General features: G+C 29.5%; 1 protein-coding gene across 1 annotated transcript; it reads right to left on the bottom strand.

Moving 5' to 3' along the window:
* Positions 1-11,460: 11,460 nt before the first annotated feature.
* On the bottom strand, positions 11,461-14,881 carry LOC112701809 (ABC transporter G family member 26). The gene is made up of 9 exons (XM_025752573.3): positions 14,660-14,881; positions 14,007-14,293; positions 13,745-13,900; positions 13,459-13,642; positions 13,015-13,293; positions 12,645-12,929; positions 12,277-12,561; positions 12,085-12,192; positions 11,461-11,957 (listed from the first exon to the last, which is right to left on the bottom strand). The coding sequence occupies exons 1-9, from the start codon at positions 14,879-14,881 to the stop codon at positions 11,688-11,690; spliced, it is 2,076 nt and encodes a 691-aa protein (XP_025608358.2). The 3' UTR covers positions 11,461-11,687.
* Positions 14,882-15,289: the final 408 nt, after the last annotated feature.

Here is a 15,289-nt window from a genome sequence, read left to right as displayed (position 1 = left end):
ATGTTAAATAATATTTTGTATGTTAAATTTATTAAATATTAAGATAAAAAAATTATTCAATAAATTATATAAATAGTTATTACAGAAAAGAAAAAAAATTATATATCATATATAATAATTCTTGATATATATAGTGTCATGTTAATATTAGAATTATCTATTTTAATTATGTGAGTGATTATTGTTATTTTCACTTTTTCGTTACGTTAGAAAATAATATTTAAAACTAAAAAAGAGATAATTAATTTTTTTAACTTGAATTAAAAAATGTCTTGTAAATATTAAGTGTTATAATATTAAAAAATTTTCAACTTTTACATATAGTAAGTGTTATAATATTAAATAGTATAGTATTTATTATAACAATAACTCAAAATATTAATCCAAAATATATTAGGGCCTATTAAGACCTTAATGCAAGCAAGATCAACTAAAATCAATTGTTAGGGTCTCAAACATTAAATGTCCAATACAGATAAAGTCCACGTGTCCCCTTTTAAATCGGCTCAGATTGGATCCTATTGCTAGTTAGATATGGCAATGAGTACTCAGGAGAGCGTGAGAAGCCCCCTTTCCATCCCTCACTCCTATTTAAAAAAAATGCCCCTGTTCCTTCTCTGTCATTGCAAGTTCCTGTTTAATTATCCCTTAGAAAATGCAGATCTCTTCGAGTATCTACGAATATTCTTTGAAAACTTTTGAAAAAAATTAACACAAAAAGACATAATATAATAATCATAAAATAATCAATTCAATATAATTCAACACAATTTATAACATATTCGTTATAAAAGATAACATTTTAAAAGGAAAAAACATAAAAACATATTCCAACATAATAACATAACATAATTTTTTGGAACGATACTGAGCGACGTAGTGACAAATTTGAGAAGCAGAGAAAGTGAGTTAGAGTGAGAGGATTGAGGCTGAGAATAAGTCTGGAAGAAAAATGAAGAATTTGAATTGGAGGCAGAAATTAGGGTTACTAAATTCAAGAAATGGATTTATGTATATATAAATTAGGATAAATTAATAATTTCATATTCTCGTATATTTAATAGTTCTATGCGGCGAGTACTTATATTCATGTCTCATTGGAGGTGACAAACGGGAAAGCCCGCCATCTGGCAGCCTGGCCCGCCCCGCCCTGCCTAGTAAGACGGTCCTGAATTTCTCCCCCGTCCCGCCTAATGGTACGCTGGCGAGTTGGCGGGTTCTCCTTTTTTTTTATAAATCATTAAATATTAAACAATATATATAATTTCATAACAATTTCAATAAATTTATAATTTCAAAAAGCATAAAAAAATTATAATTTTTAAATTCACACACATTAAAGTCATTATAATTATAAATATGTAATAAACATAATTATAAACCAAATTTATTGAAACAAAATAATAAAAACAACATTGTCCAAAGCAAAATAAATATTGTCCAAAATATATAATTAAACATCTTCAAATTTATAATCAATCAAACATAAAACATAATCCAAAATATAATAAAAAAATTATATATAATAGAGTAAAATTATATTAATATTTTGATATATTATATATAAATTATAATTCAAATGGTAACTCTGTTTTTTTATCCATGTTTGCACTTCTATATCAGTTTTCTTTGCAATTTTAAAGAGAACAAATTTACATGAACTCCACATACATTTTTATGTTTTTCATTCAATTTATTTGTTGATCGAAAATTTGAAAAAATGATTTTTTTTCGTCCATTTTCTTCTTCAATATTTTATTTCCCAACAAATTCTTCTAATCCAAACAATGCATAAATAAATCACATTTTTTATATAACAATAACTTATATTTCACTTGTAAAAACATATACTAATTAAAGAATTCTATGTAAATTCTATAATTTCACTTGTAATTCCATGTGTATATAAAAATATTTTTATTATAAAAAATAAAAATTATGATAATATCTCATATATTTGTTAGTAAATTATATACAAATATTTTTTTGAAGCATATCACTTTTATTATATGAAAATAACTTAAATACCTTTAAATGTGATTATGATAATTCATTAAGTATTATATTTTTTTACTAATTTATATTTAATAATTTATCTCTAAATTTTAATTATAATAAAAATGTAAGATATGATGCCGAAAAAAAAGCTAAAGCGACATAAAATTTTTACTAACAAAAAATATATATTTTATTTTTTATTTTTTAGACACGCCTCTATTTTTTTAAGTTATACATTTTAATTTATATAAATTAATGACAATTAAATATACAAAAAAAATACTAATTAATAAAGAAATAAAATTTAAGATAAATATGTCCTGAACAAATTGAAATAAAATAAAGACTTTTAATTATGACCATTAATTATAATCACATATATTTACTTCAAGATTTATACTTCAAAAATTCAGCATATTAATATTTTGTATTTTTATGTCTCAATTTGATACTATCACAAATATTAGTTACTCTCCAATAATAACAATATTTTATAAAAAATAAACGTAATTAAATGATCTTAAAATTATATAATAATTTCAAAATAACAAAATAATTATACAATTGCCTAAAATATAATATTTGTATAACAACTGAAATTTAATTGTCAATATGAAAGTAATATATAATATCATTTCGTAATCAAATAAGTGTTTAATCAAAGAATTGAATATTTATATAATAATATGACAAAATAAATTAAAGTTTGAGTTTAACCATAGCAAGCGTTTAAGTTTAAATTTTCATAAATTAATTTATTTTTGTTAAAGTGAATTGCGCAATAAAAAAATTATAAAAAAATCATATATTAAAGTAGAAAATAATTTATTTATAAATACAAAATTAAAAAAATTATTCTTAAAAGTTGAATATGCAGGTAAAAAATAAATTATAACTTGCAAAAATTATCTTTAGAATTTATTATAATATATAATAGAACTGTAAAAATTATGTATCTATATAAATTAAATTATATTAAATTATAAGATATCTAGATATTTAATCAACCTAATTAATTAGTTTGTAACTGATTTAATTTAATAATTTAAAAAAATTGAAAAACCCTTTTTAGAAATATACCAATCTAAATAATATATATTGAAGATAAGAAATATATAACTAAATTATATAATATAATATTTTATTCCTAAAAATTTATTTTATAGCACATCTGATACCAAAATATTAATCATCATCTTCTGTGGTATAATCTAATTTCACAATTATTTAAACGTTATTTTTATGAAAAAATTGCATTATTTATTTTGAAAAAAATATTTACTCATTATTATAATTTAAATAGAATATAAAATAGATATTAAACCAATTTCTTTTAATAATTACTCAGTCATAAATATCCATCAAGGACATGAGATTTAAGAGCATATAAAGTAAATATAATACCTACAACTTTTACACTACTACGATAAAATGATTATCACAAGTCTTTTTAGCATAAATTAGACAGAACAAAATATAATAATAAAGAAACAATCAAATCCAAAAAAGTTATAGAATACTTATCATACACTACGATTGTTAGTATTGAGGAAGTTTTAACCATTTATTCTTTTATTAGCTGTCTTTTTATCTACTCTACACTTTATCTACGAATATGTTAAAAACTAAACCTATGCTTCAATCTTTCAAAATCCCATATATTCTTGCCAAACACAATATTATTATGTCTTTTTTCTTTATAGAAACCATTGAATGAAAGAACCGTTGGTAAAAAGATAAGGTTCTCTTATAATATATATGACTTTTTATGATAATAAAATAAAAATGAAAAGTATAAAATAATATTGTGTATATTTAAGTTAATTTTAATTTTTTTTAATAACCAGATTTGTCATAACGTATGATAAACAATGACAATTAATACGATTGGATATGTTTTGAGTATGCTATACATTTTATAATTTTGTATAAAAAAATTTTAGTTTTAATTTATATATTATTATTGGGTATTAAAAATGAAAAGTATTTGTATTGTTAGCATTTTTCAAACCTTCCTCAACTCTTATCGTGATTGGGCCTAAAAGATCACCTACCTCATTGGAAATAAATGTAATCCAATCAATTTTCATCCGATAGTGCTATACATTCGCATAATCATAGGTGAATTAACTTTAGCGAGATAACAATATGGTATTTATGTATTTTTATATATAGAATTATCAATCAATTATGTATAGCTTCTGATGAAAATAATACAACATGGATATTGTTTATTAGGTAAAAAATAACATAATTGACAAAGAAAATTAATTACAATGGGTATATTCATTTTAAAAAAAAATTCTATGTAATACTATAAAAAATATCATTGTCACCCTGAATTATTAGAGGTTCAACTTCCATCGACAGCTGTAGAATACCTAAGTTGAGACATTTTCAGACTATAATATTTATCAAACAAATAATTAATAAAACACTCGTCCATACCTTCTCATTTTGAGTACATTTATACATAAAAAAAAATGTTGAAATAGTAAAAGCGATAAAAATAATAATTTTTATAATTTTGTGTAGTTATCTATATATAGAAGACCAAAAGATCATGATTATCTAACAAAATTAATTTTATTGATTGCATTCAATTTGAATAATTAAAAAATTATCTTATTTTAATTTAGTCCTAATTCACATGATTTAAATTTAGCTTAATAAATATGATTTGATTGAATTATTAGTAAAAAGTATCTCGAGAACCTGTTTTATTCATAGATTTATTATTTTAATAATTAATTAATTAATATAATCTAATTAATTAATAAAGATAATTAGTATAATTAATTTTATTTAATAAATTAAAAAATAAATTAAAAATACTAATAGAATATTAAAAGAAATAAATTAAAAAATATTACCCAATTAAATTGATATAAATTATAATAAATTATGTGATATTTAAATATCTAATCAAATTAATTAGTTGATATAGTTAATTTATCATAATAAATTATATTTAATGAGTTAAAAGAAACAAATTGCTAAACACTCTCATTAACATGTCACGTCAACTCCATCATTAAGCGCAAAAATATAATTTTTATATAATATAATAGATAATAAATAGAATATATGAGAATATGATATGTGACCTATTTTAATTATGAAATTGGTTTTATATGATAGATTTTTTCTGAATTCTTATTGCTTATTCGTCGCTAATTTTTACGTAATTACTTAATAATTTTCGCTTATGAAACTATCAACTACCTAATATTATGATTTAATTAATAAAATTGATGACATTAATATTTTTTCATAAGTCTTGTTATTATTTATATTTAGAAAATAGCCATAAATAAATTTATTTCCTTAATAAATGTTAATTTTGTCTTCAAATTCTATATTACCTTTAAAATTTTAGCGTAATTGAGTCTAATTTCTACATTTTAAAATGCATTTAAATGAAAAATTAATACGTAAATTACATTATTATTACAAAATTATTTTTTAATATAATTAGTGGTGCTTATTTGAACCATTAAATTTAGCTTCTAATGATATTAAAGTCAACATATTTTATTATCTTGTGCCTTCAAAGAATTTACACGACTGACATAAAAATATAACAATTGAAAAAAAATATTACAATGGGTATATTCATTTTAATAAATATTCTTCTATCTAATACTATAAAAAAATACATTGGCCATTTTGAATTGCTACAGGTCAACTTCTATCTACAGTAGTAGAATGTCTAAATTGAGATATATTCATCAAACAAACAGTCAATAAAATACTCATTCATACTTTCTTATTTTGGGTACATTTATATATAAAAGAAATTATACATAAAGAAAAAAAAGAAGAAAAGAAGAGTTAAAAGCTTGAAATAGCAAGAGCGATAAAAGTAAGGATTCTTATAATTTTGTGTGGCCATTTGTATATAGTAGACCAAACAACTATCATTATCTAACAAAATTAATTTGTATTTATTGCACTCAACTTGAATAAGTAAGAAATTATCTTATTTTAATTTAGTCATTAATTCACATAATTTAAATTTAGCTCAATATATATGATTTGATTTGATTTAATTATTAGTTGAAAATGTCTCTATTGCCTATTTTATTCATAGATTTATTATTTTAATAACTAATAAATTAATCAAATTAATTAATTAGTACACATAATAAATTTAGTTTAATAAATTAAAAGAAATAAATTAAAAAATACTAACAGAATATTAAAATAAATAATTTAGGAAATATTACCAAATCAAATTGATATAAATTATATATCTAATCAAATCAATTAGTTGATATAGTTAGTTTATCGTAATAACTTATATTTAATGAGTTAAAAGAAACAAATCAGGAAACACTCTGAGAAGCATGCCACGTCAGCTCCATCATTAAGTGTAGAAATTTGATTTTTATATAATAGAATAGATTATCAATGATTAATTATAAAATTGACAATCAAAATATGCAACATGACATTTTTTAATTATATTAAAATTAAAATATAACTATATTATATATTATATTATATTATATATTATTATATAATTAAATAACAAAATATGTCACATGTCACTCTTATTAAATTTAAGAGAAAATATTTTTTTCTAAAATTAATAAATTTTTTTCCTAAATTCTCTCATTTACAACTCTTCCTTTTTTCTATTTCTCTCTATCATTCTCACTCTATATATAATTCTGATATATTTATATATTATTATCTAATTTAATAACCAAATATGTCACATGACATTCTCTTATTCAAATTGAGAAAAAAATATTTCCTTCTAAAATTAATAAACTCCCTTCTTAAATTCTCTCATCTATATCTTTCTCTTTTTCTTGTTTCTCTCTACTCTTCTCACTCTATATATAATATTTATAATTTAGGGTAAAAAACACAAATAAACCATGGGAGGAAAGTTGTTACATGAATAAGCCAAATTGAAGATTGATTCACGAATGAGCCAAAGCATACTTATATGTAATTCGAACCTATTTGGTTCGAACTACATTTGCATATAAATCGAACCTATTTGGTTCGAACTACACACACATAATTCGAATCTAATTGGTTCGAATTACACACGAATAGGTGCCATCACATAATTCGAACCTAATTGGTTCGAATTCCACTAATTGTAAATCAAACCAAGATGGTTCGAATTACTAAGGAACAGACCTGAATATGTTACGTGCATGGGATCGTAATTGATGAATATGTTTCGTTTAAGGAGTTTTAAACGAAATGTCTGTTGAACACACATGGGAATAAATTAGTCTACGAATTAAATTAATTAAGACATGATGCGGAAATTAAATAACATCAAAATGCAAAGTACAGATGTTTTCATAGTAACACACACATACATCTAAATGTGGATACGAAGTAACACTGATAACAAAATACATAGACGAAGATAGGTAACATACAACTCGGCACAGAAATCATCTAAACAGGTGTGACCCCGTGAAGCAACGACGTGGAACCCGTGTCCTTTGACCTCTCCGGATAAGCGGCTCCTCATCCTCGATCTCGTCGTCCTCGTCCTCGTCATGTGGGGCTGGCTGTGCAGGCGTCCTAGGCTGGACATGTACCGGTCGGGATGAGGACGGCCCGATAACTGAATGTGACCCAGCAGTATGTGCCGAAACTGGGGTACCACCCAAAGTGAAATACTCAAGAGGAGGCACGGAGGGAGGCTCATTCAGATCGACATGTAACGGTGCCTGTGTCCCCGTCGGCTGACTCTGCCCACGGGCAGCCTCATCATCATGCATGATGGCACTGATCTCATCTAAGAAGGGGGATCCACCAAAATCCCCATCATACCCAACACCGGCAAGGAAGTCTAAAAACGTGCTGCCCGGACTCACCCATGGCGTACTCTCCTGAAGTGTGTGGTCGTCAGGGGAAACTCCAACGAAGTAATCTCCGAGCGGCCCCTCCCCAAGTCCAGCCTCACCATGGGCAGTGGGATCTCCGGTGGCGTACCCCTCTCCACCAAGGCCGCCATGATGGGGATAACAACCCCGACTGGACCCCTTCCCCCACCGTCCATGTCACAAAGATCACCATCGTCGTGGCCTGCAACGAGTGCCCTCCGTCTGTTTGCCACACGTCTGAAGTGGGCCCGCTAACTTCACCACATGTCTGTTTGCCACTCGGCACATGCACCGGTACAACCATGCCAATGCTGCAGACCCCCAACTATAGGAACCCATCTCCTCAAGCCTAGCTATGTAGGGAAGCCATTTGATGTGAATGCGGTTGCCGGACTTGTCGGCAAACAGCTGAGTGCCCAACAACATCATGATATAGGCACGAGCAAAGCGCCGCATAGTCTCCTCATCGGCTCCCTCGGGGCACTCTTCGAAAGTCTCCTGAAACCAGGTGCAGTTTACTGCGAACTTCTAAACCTGGCTCGGAGGAGGAATCACTCCAAGCAACTCCTCGAACCACACCCAAGCTGGACGTCCACCCTCGATATACATATGGAAATCTGTAAGGCAACCGCTGACATAACGCCCGTCCACTGCCAACCCCAACTGGTACGCCACGTCCTGAAGCGTGATCGTGCACTCTCTGAAGGGCATATGAAAGGTGTGCGTCTCAGGACGCCACCGCTCGACGAAGGCGCTGACAAGGGGCTCATCTAACCGGAACCATCTATCGTTCGGCCTAGCCAGATGGTATAACCCGGCCATCTGCAAGTAGGGAACATAACGCTCATCGAGTGGCATGCCTTGTTGCTGCCGCATGCTCCTGATGCATCGCTGTGGCTGCGCATTAAATGAACCGCATTATTAGAACCACATACAATACTGGTAACAAAAAAAAACTAACACAATAAACCACTTACATAAACCAATTACATAAACCATCAACACAACCGCATATAAAACCACTAACATAAACCACTTACATAAACCATCAACACAACCACATATAAAACCACTTACAAAAAATCACTTACCCTAAACCACCAACTAAACCGCATGCAAAACCACTAAAATAAACCATTTGCAATACCACTACAATAAACCACTAACAATACCACCTAATATAAACCACTTACATAAACCATTAACACAACCGCATATAAAACCACTTACAAAAAACTACTTACCATAAACCACCAACTAAACCGCATGCAGAACCTCTAATATAAACCATTTGCAATACCACCACGATAAATCACTAACATAAACTGCCACTAAAACCACATGCAAAACCACTAACTCAAATAAACTGTGTGCACAAAATTTTCTATCTACTAACCTCGTCGTTGATGACCCCGACTATATGAGCAACCCCGTCCAACCGGTACAGCCTTGTAGGATCGTCCCCCATCAGCTGAGTCTTCGGTTCTACTATTTCTCGGATCGAATCTAGGTCATTTTCTCTGGAATTTGGTGGGGTATGGAAAATGAGAAGTGGTTCGAATTTGTTTGATTCGAACTCCTTATATAGCCCAATTGTACGTAATTCGAACCAATTAGGATCGAATTAGTGGTGGCACTTAATCATGAGTAATTCGAACCAATTAGGTTTGAATTATGTGATGGCACCTATTCGTGTGTAATTCGAACCAATTAGGTTCGAATTATGTGTGTGTAGTTCGAACCAAATAGGTTCGTATTACATATAAGTATGCTTTGGTTCATTCGTGAATCAATTTTCAATTTGGCTTATTCATGTAACAACTTTTCTCCCATGGTTTATTTGTATTTTTTACCCATAAATTTATAACCGCAACAATTAATTTATTAATTTTTATAAATAACTCACTAAATGTAATAAGTATCCATATTACAAATGTCATAATAATATTATTAATCATAATAAATTTTACGTTATAAGTATTCAAATTCCATACCATTTAACTACATATATAAGTCTCTTATCACTATTCCTTCACATAACATCAAATTTAGCACACAAAAATTATTTTTGAACTGCACATCTCAAACTTACTCAATAGAGCATCATTCTTTTAGAGCAGAACGATTAGAAATCGAATAACTATCAAAGATCTAATGGCCATGCAATGAGAATCTAATGATCAGGTATGACAAAAAAAAATCACAACATGTATCATACATTCATACTTACTCAAATACCGTATACCTAATGATAACATAAATTGAATATTGGAATAGAAAAAGATCTTCACAATTTTAGCAACTATAAACGAAATTGATGACAAATTAGAATGGAACTATGTTAAATGTAAAAAGTGTCAGAAGAAAGCATATAAACAAAAAAGAAACAACTACATTTTGTGGCACATGTAATCAAACATCACAATATCCAACAATAAGGTAACTCTATATATTTTTCATAATCTCATCTATCAAATTATTAGTTGCTAACCCAATACTTATTTTAGGTTCAGAATTCAATTAAAGGTTTCAGATCAAAGTGTTACAACAACTTTTGTACTATTTGATGGCGACGCAAAAAACTTATTGGGCACAATTGCTTCAAATCTAATGACATTTCAGTAAAATAATGACATTGAAGCACCACCCCATCAAGAGATTAAGGAGAAAGAAAATCATACAAATTCAAGACACATCTTCGGGAGAAGAACATACATACAAAGATGGAACCAAATAACACAATAGAAAGTGCATCAAACTCAACAATTCATAAAATACATGTCTTCACAAGAACCTACGACAAAAAGAAGAAAGCAGTAACTCTAACAACCAACAAAAAAAAGGACGAGCGCCACATAAGATAACTAAGTTCATCAACTAAAACAAATGTAAAAATCAAACCACCAAATAAAAATGTTACTTTGTACAACTCCAACCTCCAAATCTTTTGTACTACAAATTATTTAAAATAAAACTTTTTAAATTTAACTTTAATTTACACATATTTAATTTATTTCTACAAAATATAACAATTTTTAATATTTATTATATACTATCATTAATTTACTGTTCGTGCATCGCGCGGGTCTCATTCTAGTTCAAATTAATGATAGATAATGAATGCAAAGTTCTTCCTGACATCTTGTTAACTAAGTTAATCCTAGAAGAAGAAAAGGCAAAATCTATCTTTAATCAAGGCATGAATGAAGCATCATTATTAATTCATTACATGCACATGGATTTGATCCCAAACCACCTCCACACCCCCCTTCTATTCCTCTATTATGTACTTAAAAAAATTGTAAAAATTTATGTGCAGTTGTATTCATGTGAAGTTGTTAATTAAAAATCGTTAGATAACAATTTAATTAAACATATCAAACCATCTAACAATTCTCAACTAACAATTTCACATGAAGACAACTGTATGTGAATTTCCACCTTAAAAAAAAACTATGAACCTTTTGTGTATTTTTTCCCCCTCTCCTTTGAGTTGTGTTTTCATGCTTGATAATAGGTGGTTGCAAGTGTCTTGAGAGCAAAGATTGACTTAAATTGAGAAATAATAATATGAAGCAAAAAAAGAGAAGTTTGTAGATAGCAAATCACCCTCATTAATTTGATTAATGTAAATTGAAGTACCTATATGCTATATTACAAGCTGTAAAATACAATACATGAATTCAGTATTTTCATTTTGCTTTCAACAAAGGAACTATTAAGTATTCCTAATTATGAAGTTGCAGTCACAAACTTATCTCAAATGTTACATGTTACAAACAACCACAACCACCACATTAATTCTCAAATCACTCATCAAAGATACTAATAATTGCATACATCAATGTTTCTGCGGAGGCAGAAGTAAGCAAGAAAACGGAAGCATAATGCCATGGCTATGAGAACCCAAACTTCTTGTAAGCCACCTTTCAAATTAACAGTGTCAAATGAAGGTGAACTCTGAAGGGTCCTACACCCTCCTATGCTCTCACATTCATAGAGTTGGTCTCCTGAATACTGCACTTTTAGAAGTAGTCTGAATCCATAGTACATGAATGAAAGGTACTTCATCCACTGCATGAACTTTGGTATGTGCTGAATCCATGCATTCAATACAATCATTTTTTCAGTTAATGTTGTAAACTACTTCTATAACAAACAAACTCATGGTTTGAACATCTAGAAGTCAGTGTTTGAATACAATCAATCATCTTGTTCATACCTGGACATAGTATCCACCAGTGAGAAGGAATAACATTAGTATTAAAGAAGCAACCATTCCTGCTCTTTGAATGCTCATAACTGCAGCTCCAAATAGTTCTCCTGCACCCTGATAACAAAATCATTGATTAGTATTAATGTTATTCCACTTTCGCTTAAACTTTTGGGAGAACTGATTTATGATGCGAATTACTTGACTTGTTATGGCTATTAACAGCACTGCAAACAATGTTAAGAAGAAGCATGCAACCGTCCTCTTGAATCCGGCCATGAAGTACAAGATAATCATGAAGAAAGTAGGATAGAAAACATGTGCTACCATGTCACTCAGAGTGCTGCATGCATAGTATACACTTAATCTATACATGTCTGCTTTCCTTTCTTTCACTATGTAGGCTTTTTCAAATGGAAAAACATATACTGCTCCAAAGATACATGAAGATGTCCAAAATATGCAGATATAGAACATTAAACCAATCTGCATCAAATATGTTGATTCAGGTTAAGGCCCTGTTAGTTTTTTGTAATCAAAATGAAAATAGGAATCATGAAAGGAACTACCTGATCTCTTAGTTGAGCCTCTGTGTTGGTTGAGGATTTCCACCAAAGTAGCCCCAAAATAATTGCAATTCCAAGGGCTTGAATTAGTCTTAATTTATCAAAATAGTCCTTGCATCTTGCTGTGAATGTTCTCTTATAAAGAATAATGAATTGGTCCAACCAACTCAATGTCCACTCCTTTTTAACCTGAATTGCTAGCTGAAGATGTTTTGGTGTGTTTACCACTCCATGGTTCTCTAGCTTTTCTTTTGGGTCCAGAATTTCTTTGTACTTGAGTTTTAGATACTAAGAAAACAAATCAACATTTCTTTAAGTTAGAAATGAGATAAGACATGGACATAGTTAACTAACTAACATAATTGAAACTTACCTTAATAACAGCTTTTGAAGGCTCGGAAGATTCTTGATCTCCCAAAATTTCTTGAGGAACACTTATGTCATTCACTTGACCAGTTGCCAAGTCAAGCAAGAACTCTGCAGGATTCATCGGTATCTCCGGGGCGAATCTCAATGAAGAAAAGTATTCCATTGAGTCTCTAGCCTTTCCATAATAAACAGGATAGCCTTCTGATATCAGAAGAAGTTTGTCAAACATATGAAAGATTCTGCTTGATGGTTGGTGAATTGTAGTTATTATGGTCCTCCCACCCTATAAAGTTAATCAAAAGATAGTTTTCAGCATCTATTTCAAATGACACTTAAAATGTACTCATTTAAGAATATATGTCACTTTGAACTATACATTCATAACTCATGCATCTTGATATAAATTGTATGTAGATACAGTAAATTACTAATTTCTAGTTACCAATACCTTGGCAAGTCCTTGAAGAGTGAGGAGAAGTTTGTTAGCTGAGGTTGAATCAAGACCTGAAGTTGGTTCATCAAGTAACAGCAATGAAGGATCAACAAGAATTTCATAGCCTATGCTAGTTCTCTTCCTTTCTCCTCCTGATATGCCTTTTAGAAATCCTCCACCAATTTTCGTGTGGCGACATCTATGGTTAAACGAAAGATTATTCAGAGAAACAACTTTTTCCCCCTACCTTTGGTTCTGCAAAAGCTATAAGGAAATAAATTTGCACCATTGTCTAACACACCTTTCAAGTCCTAACTCCTTGATAGTGTTTTCCACTTTTGCATATTTTTGTTGCTTGCTCATGTTGGTTGGTAGCCTTAAGAATGCAGAGAAGATCAATGTTTCTTCTATTGTAAGTTGAGGGAAAAGCACATCCTCTTGTGTAACAAATCCAATCCTACAATGCAAAACAAAGAGAAGAAACAGAAAACTACAACATCAGCACAAGTTTATGGATTGAAAAGATCAAAAGTTCATGTTATAGATAGATATTAATTACTAACCTTCTCTTTATAGCAGGATTAAATCTAACATCATTATAAGTAATGTTTCCCTTTACATTCTCAAGTAATCTTCCTCCAATTACTTTCAACAAAGTTGTTTTTCCACTGCCAGAAGGACCCATCAAAGCAAGAATTTCACCAGGACCAATGCTCCCTGTGATACCCTTAAGGATTTTCTTGTATTTTTCTTGTTCCACTTGTTGTGTGGCCACCTTTGTCACCATTTTCTTTAAAGGGTTGTTGGAATCTGTTTGGCTATTTTTCACTTTGAACTCTACATCCTCAAACTGCAAATCAATGAGAAAATGAATTGTCCATTCTCAAGACCAAGTTAACTATAATTAAAAAAAAAAAAAACACCCTAAATTTGAAAGAGTTCCAAAGGAAAAATATTACATAAATTTACTAATTAGGTGACATATTGCGTACCAACTCATAATTCATCTACGTACTGAAATGTATAAGTATATTTTTCACATAAAATATTTTAAATATAGCGTACCACGTACCCATTCCCATCAAAGAGCGTATTGCGTTCCATGTAATTATGCATTATACTAACTCACACGGTTCACGATAAGATTATCTAGTAAAATTTTTAGTGTACAAATAACATAATTCTTTCATAGAAACAAGATTATTTTCTCCCCTACCTTCAGATGTATGGGGAGTGGTGGATCTTGGTTAATGCTTGAATCCACAATTTTAAGGACAACTTCTGAGTAGCTATTGGGAAGATATGCTTGAGACATGAACTCTATGCTGTGGCCAAAGCCATTGCTTCCAGCTATTTGCATGGAACCAACAGAAGGTGGTGACATTGACATTGACATTGACATGTCCTCAATCTCATGATCCTCCCTACCATTTTCCATGATCATGAATAATGGGATGAGCTACTGCTACTACTATTACAACCCTTGAATCTAAGTCTAGTAATAAAAGTTCAGATATCATGAAGCATCTGCATTAGACCAAGAGCTTAACTATATATGGAATCTAGAATCTTAGTTTGGTGGGCCACAAAATTCTCGTGGCATTTTATTGGTCCTTCAATTGCATGAAATGCAGTTCTTACATATCCCTTTCAATTTAACCATTATGACTATTTTGTAACAATAACATGACAAAACCATGAATGTAACTGCATTCTATTCATTGTTTATGATGTGATTCATTTACAAAAGAGAATATGATTAGAATTTAACATATCACAATTTTTTTTCTTCTTTTCTAAGAATCAATAGAATATTTATAAAGAAATGTCTGACATTTAGGGTATA

Source organism: Arachis hypogaea, chromosome 7 (genome assembly GCF_003086295.3).
Source record: "Arachis hypogaea cultivar Tifrunner chromosome 7, arahy.Tifrunner.gnm2.J5K5, whole genome shotgun sequence".
NCBI classification, from domain to species: domain Eukaryota; kingdom Viridiplantae; phylum Streptophyta; class Magnoliopsida; order Fabales; family Fabaceae; genus Arachis; species Arachis hypogaea.
This window is presented reverse-complemented; position numbering and strand designations above follow the sequence as displayed.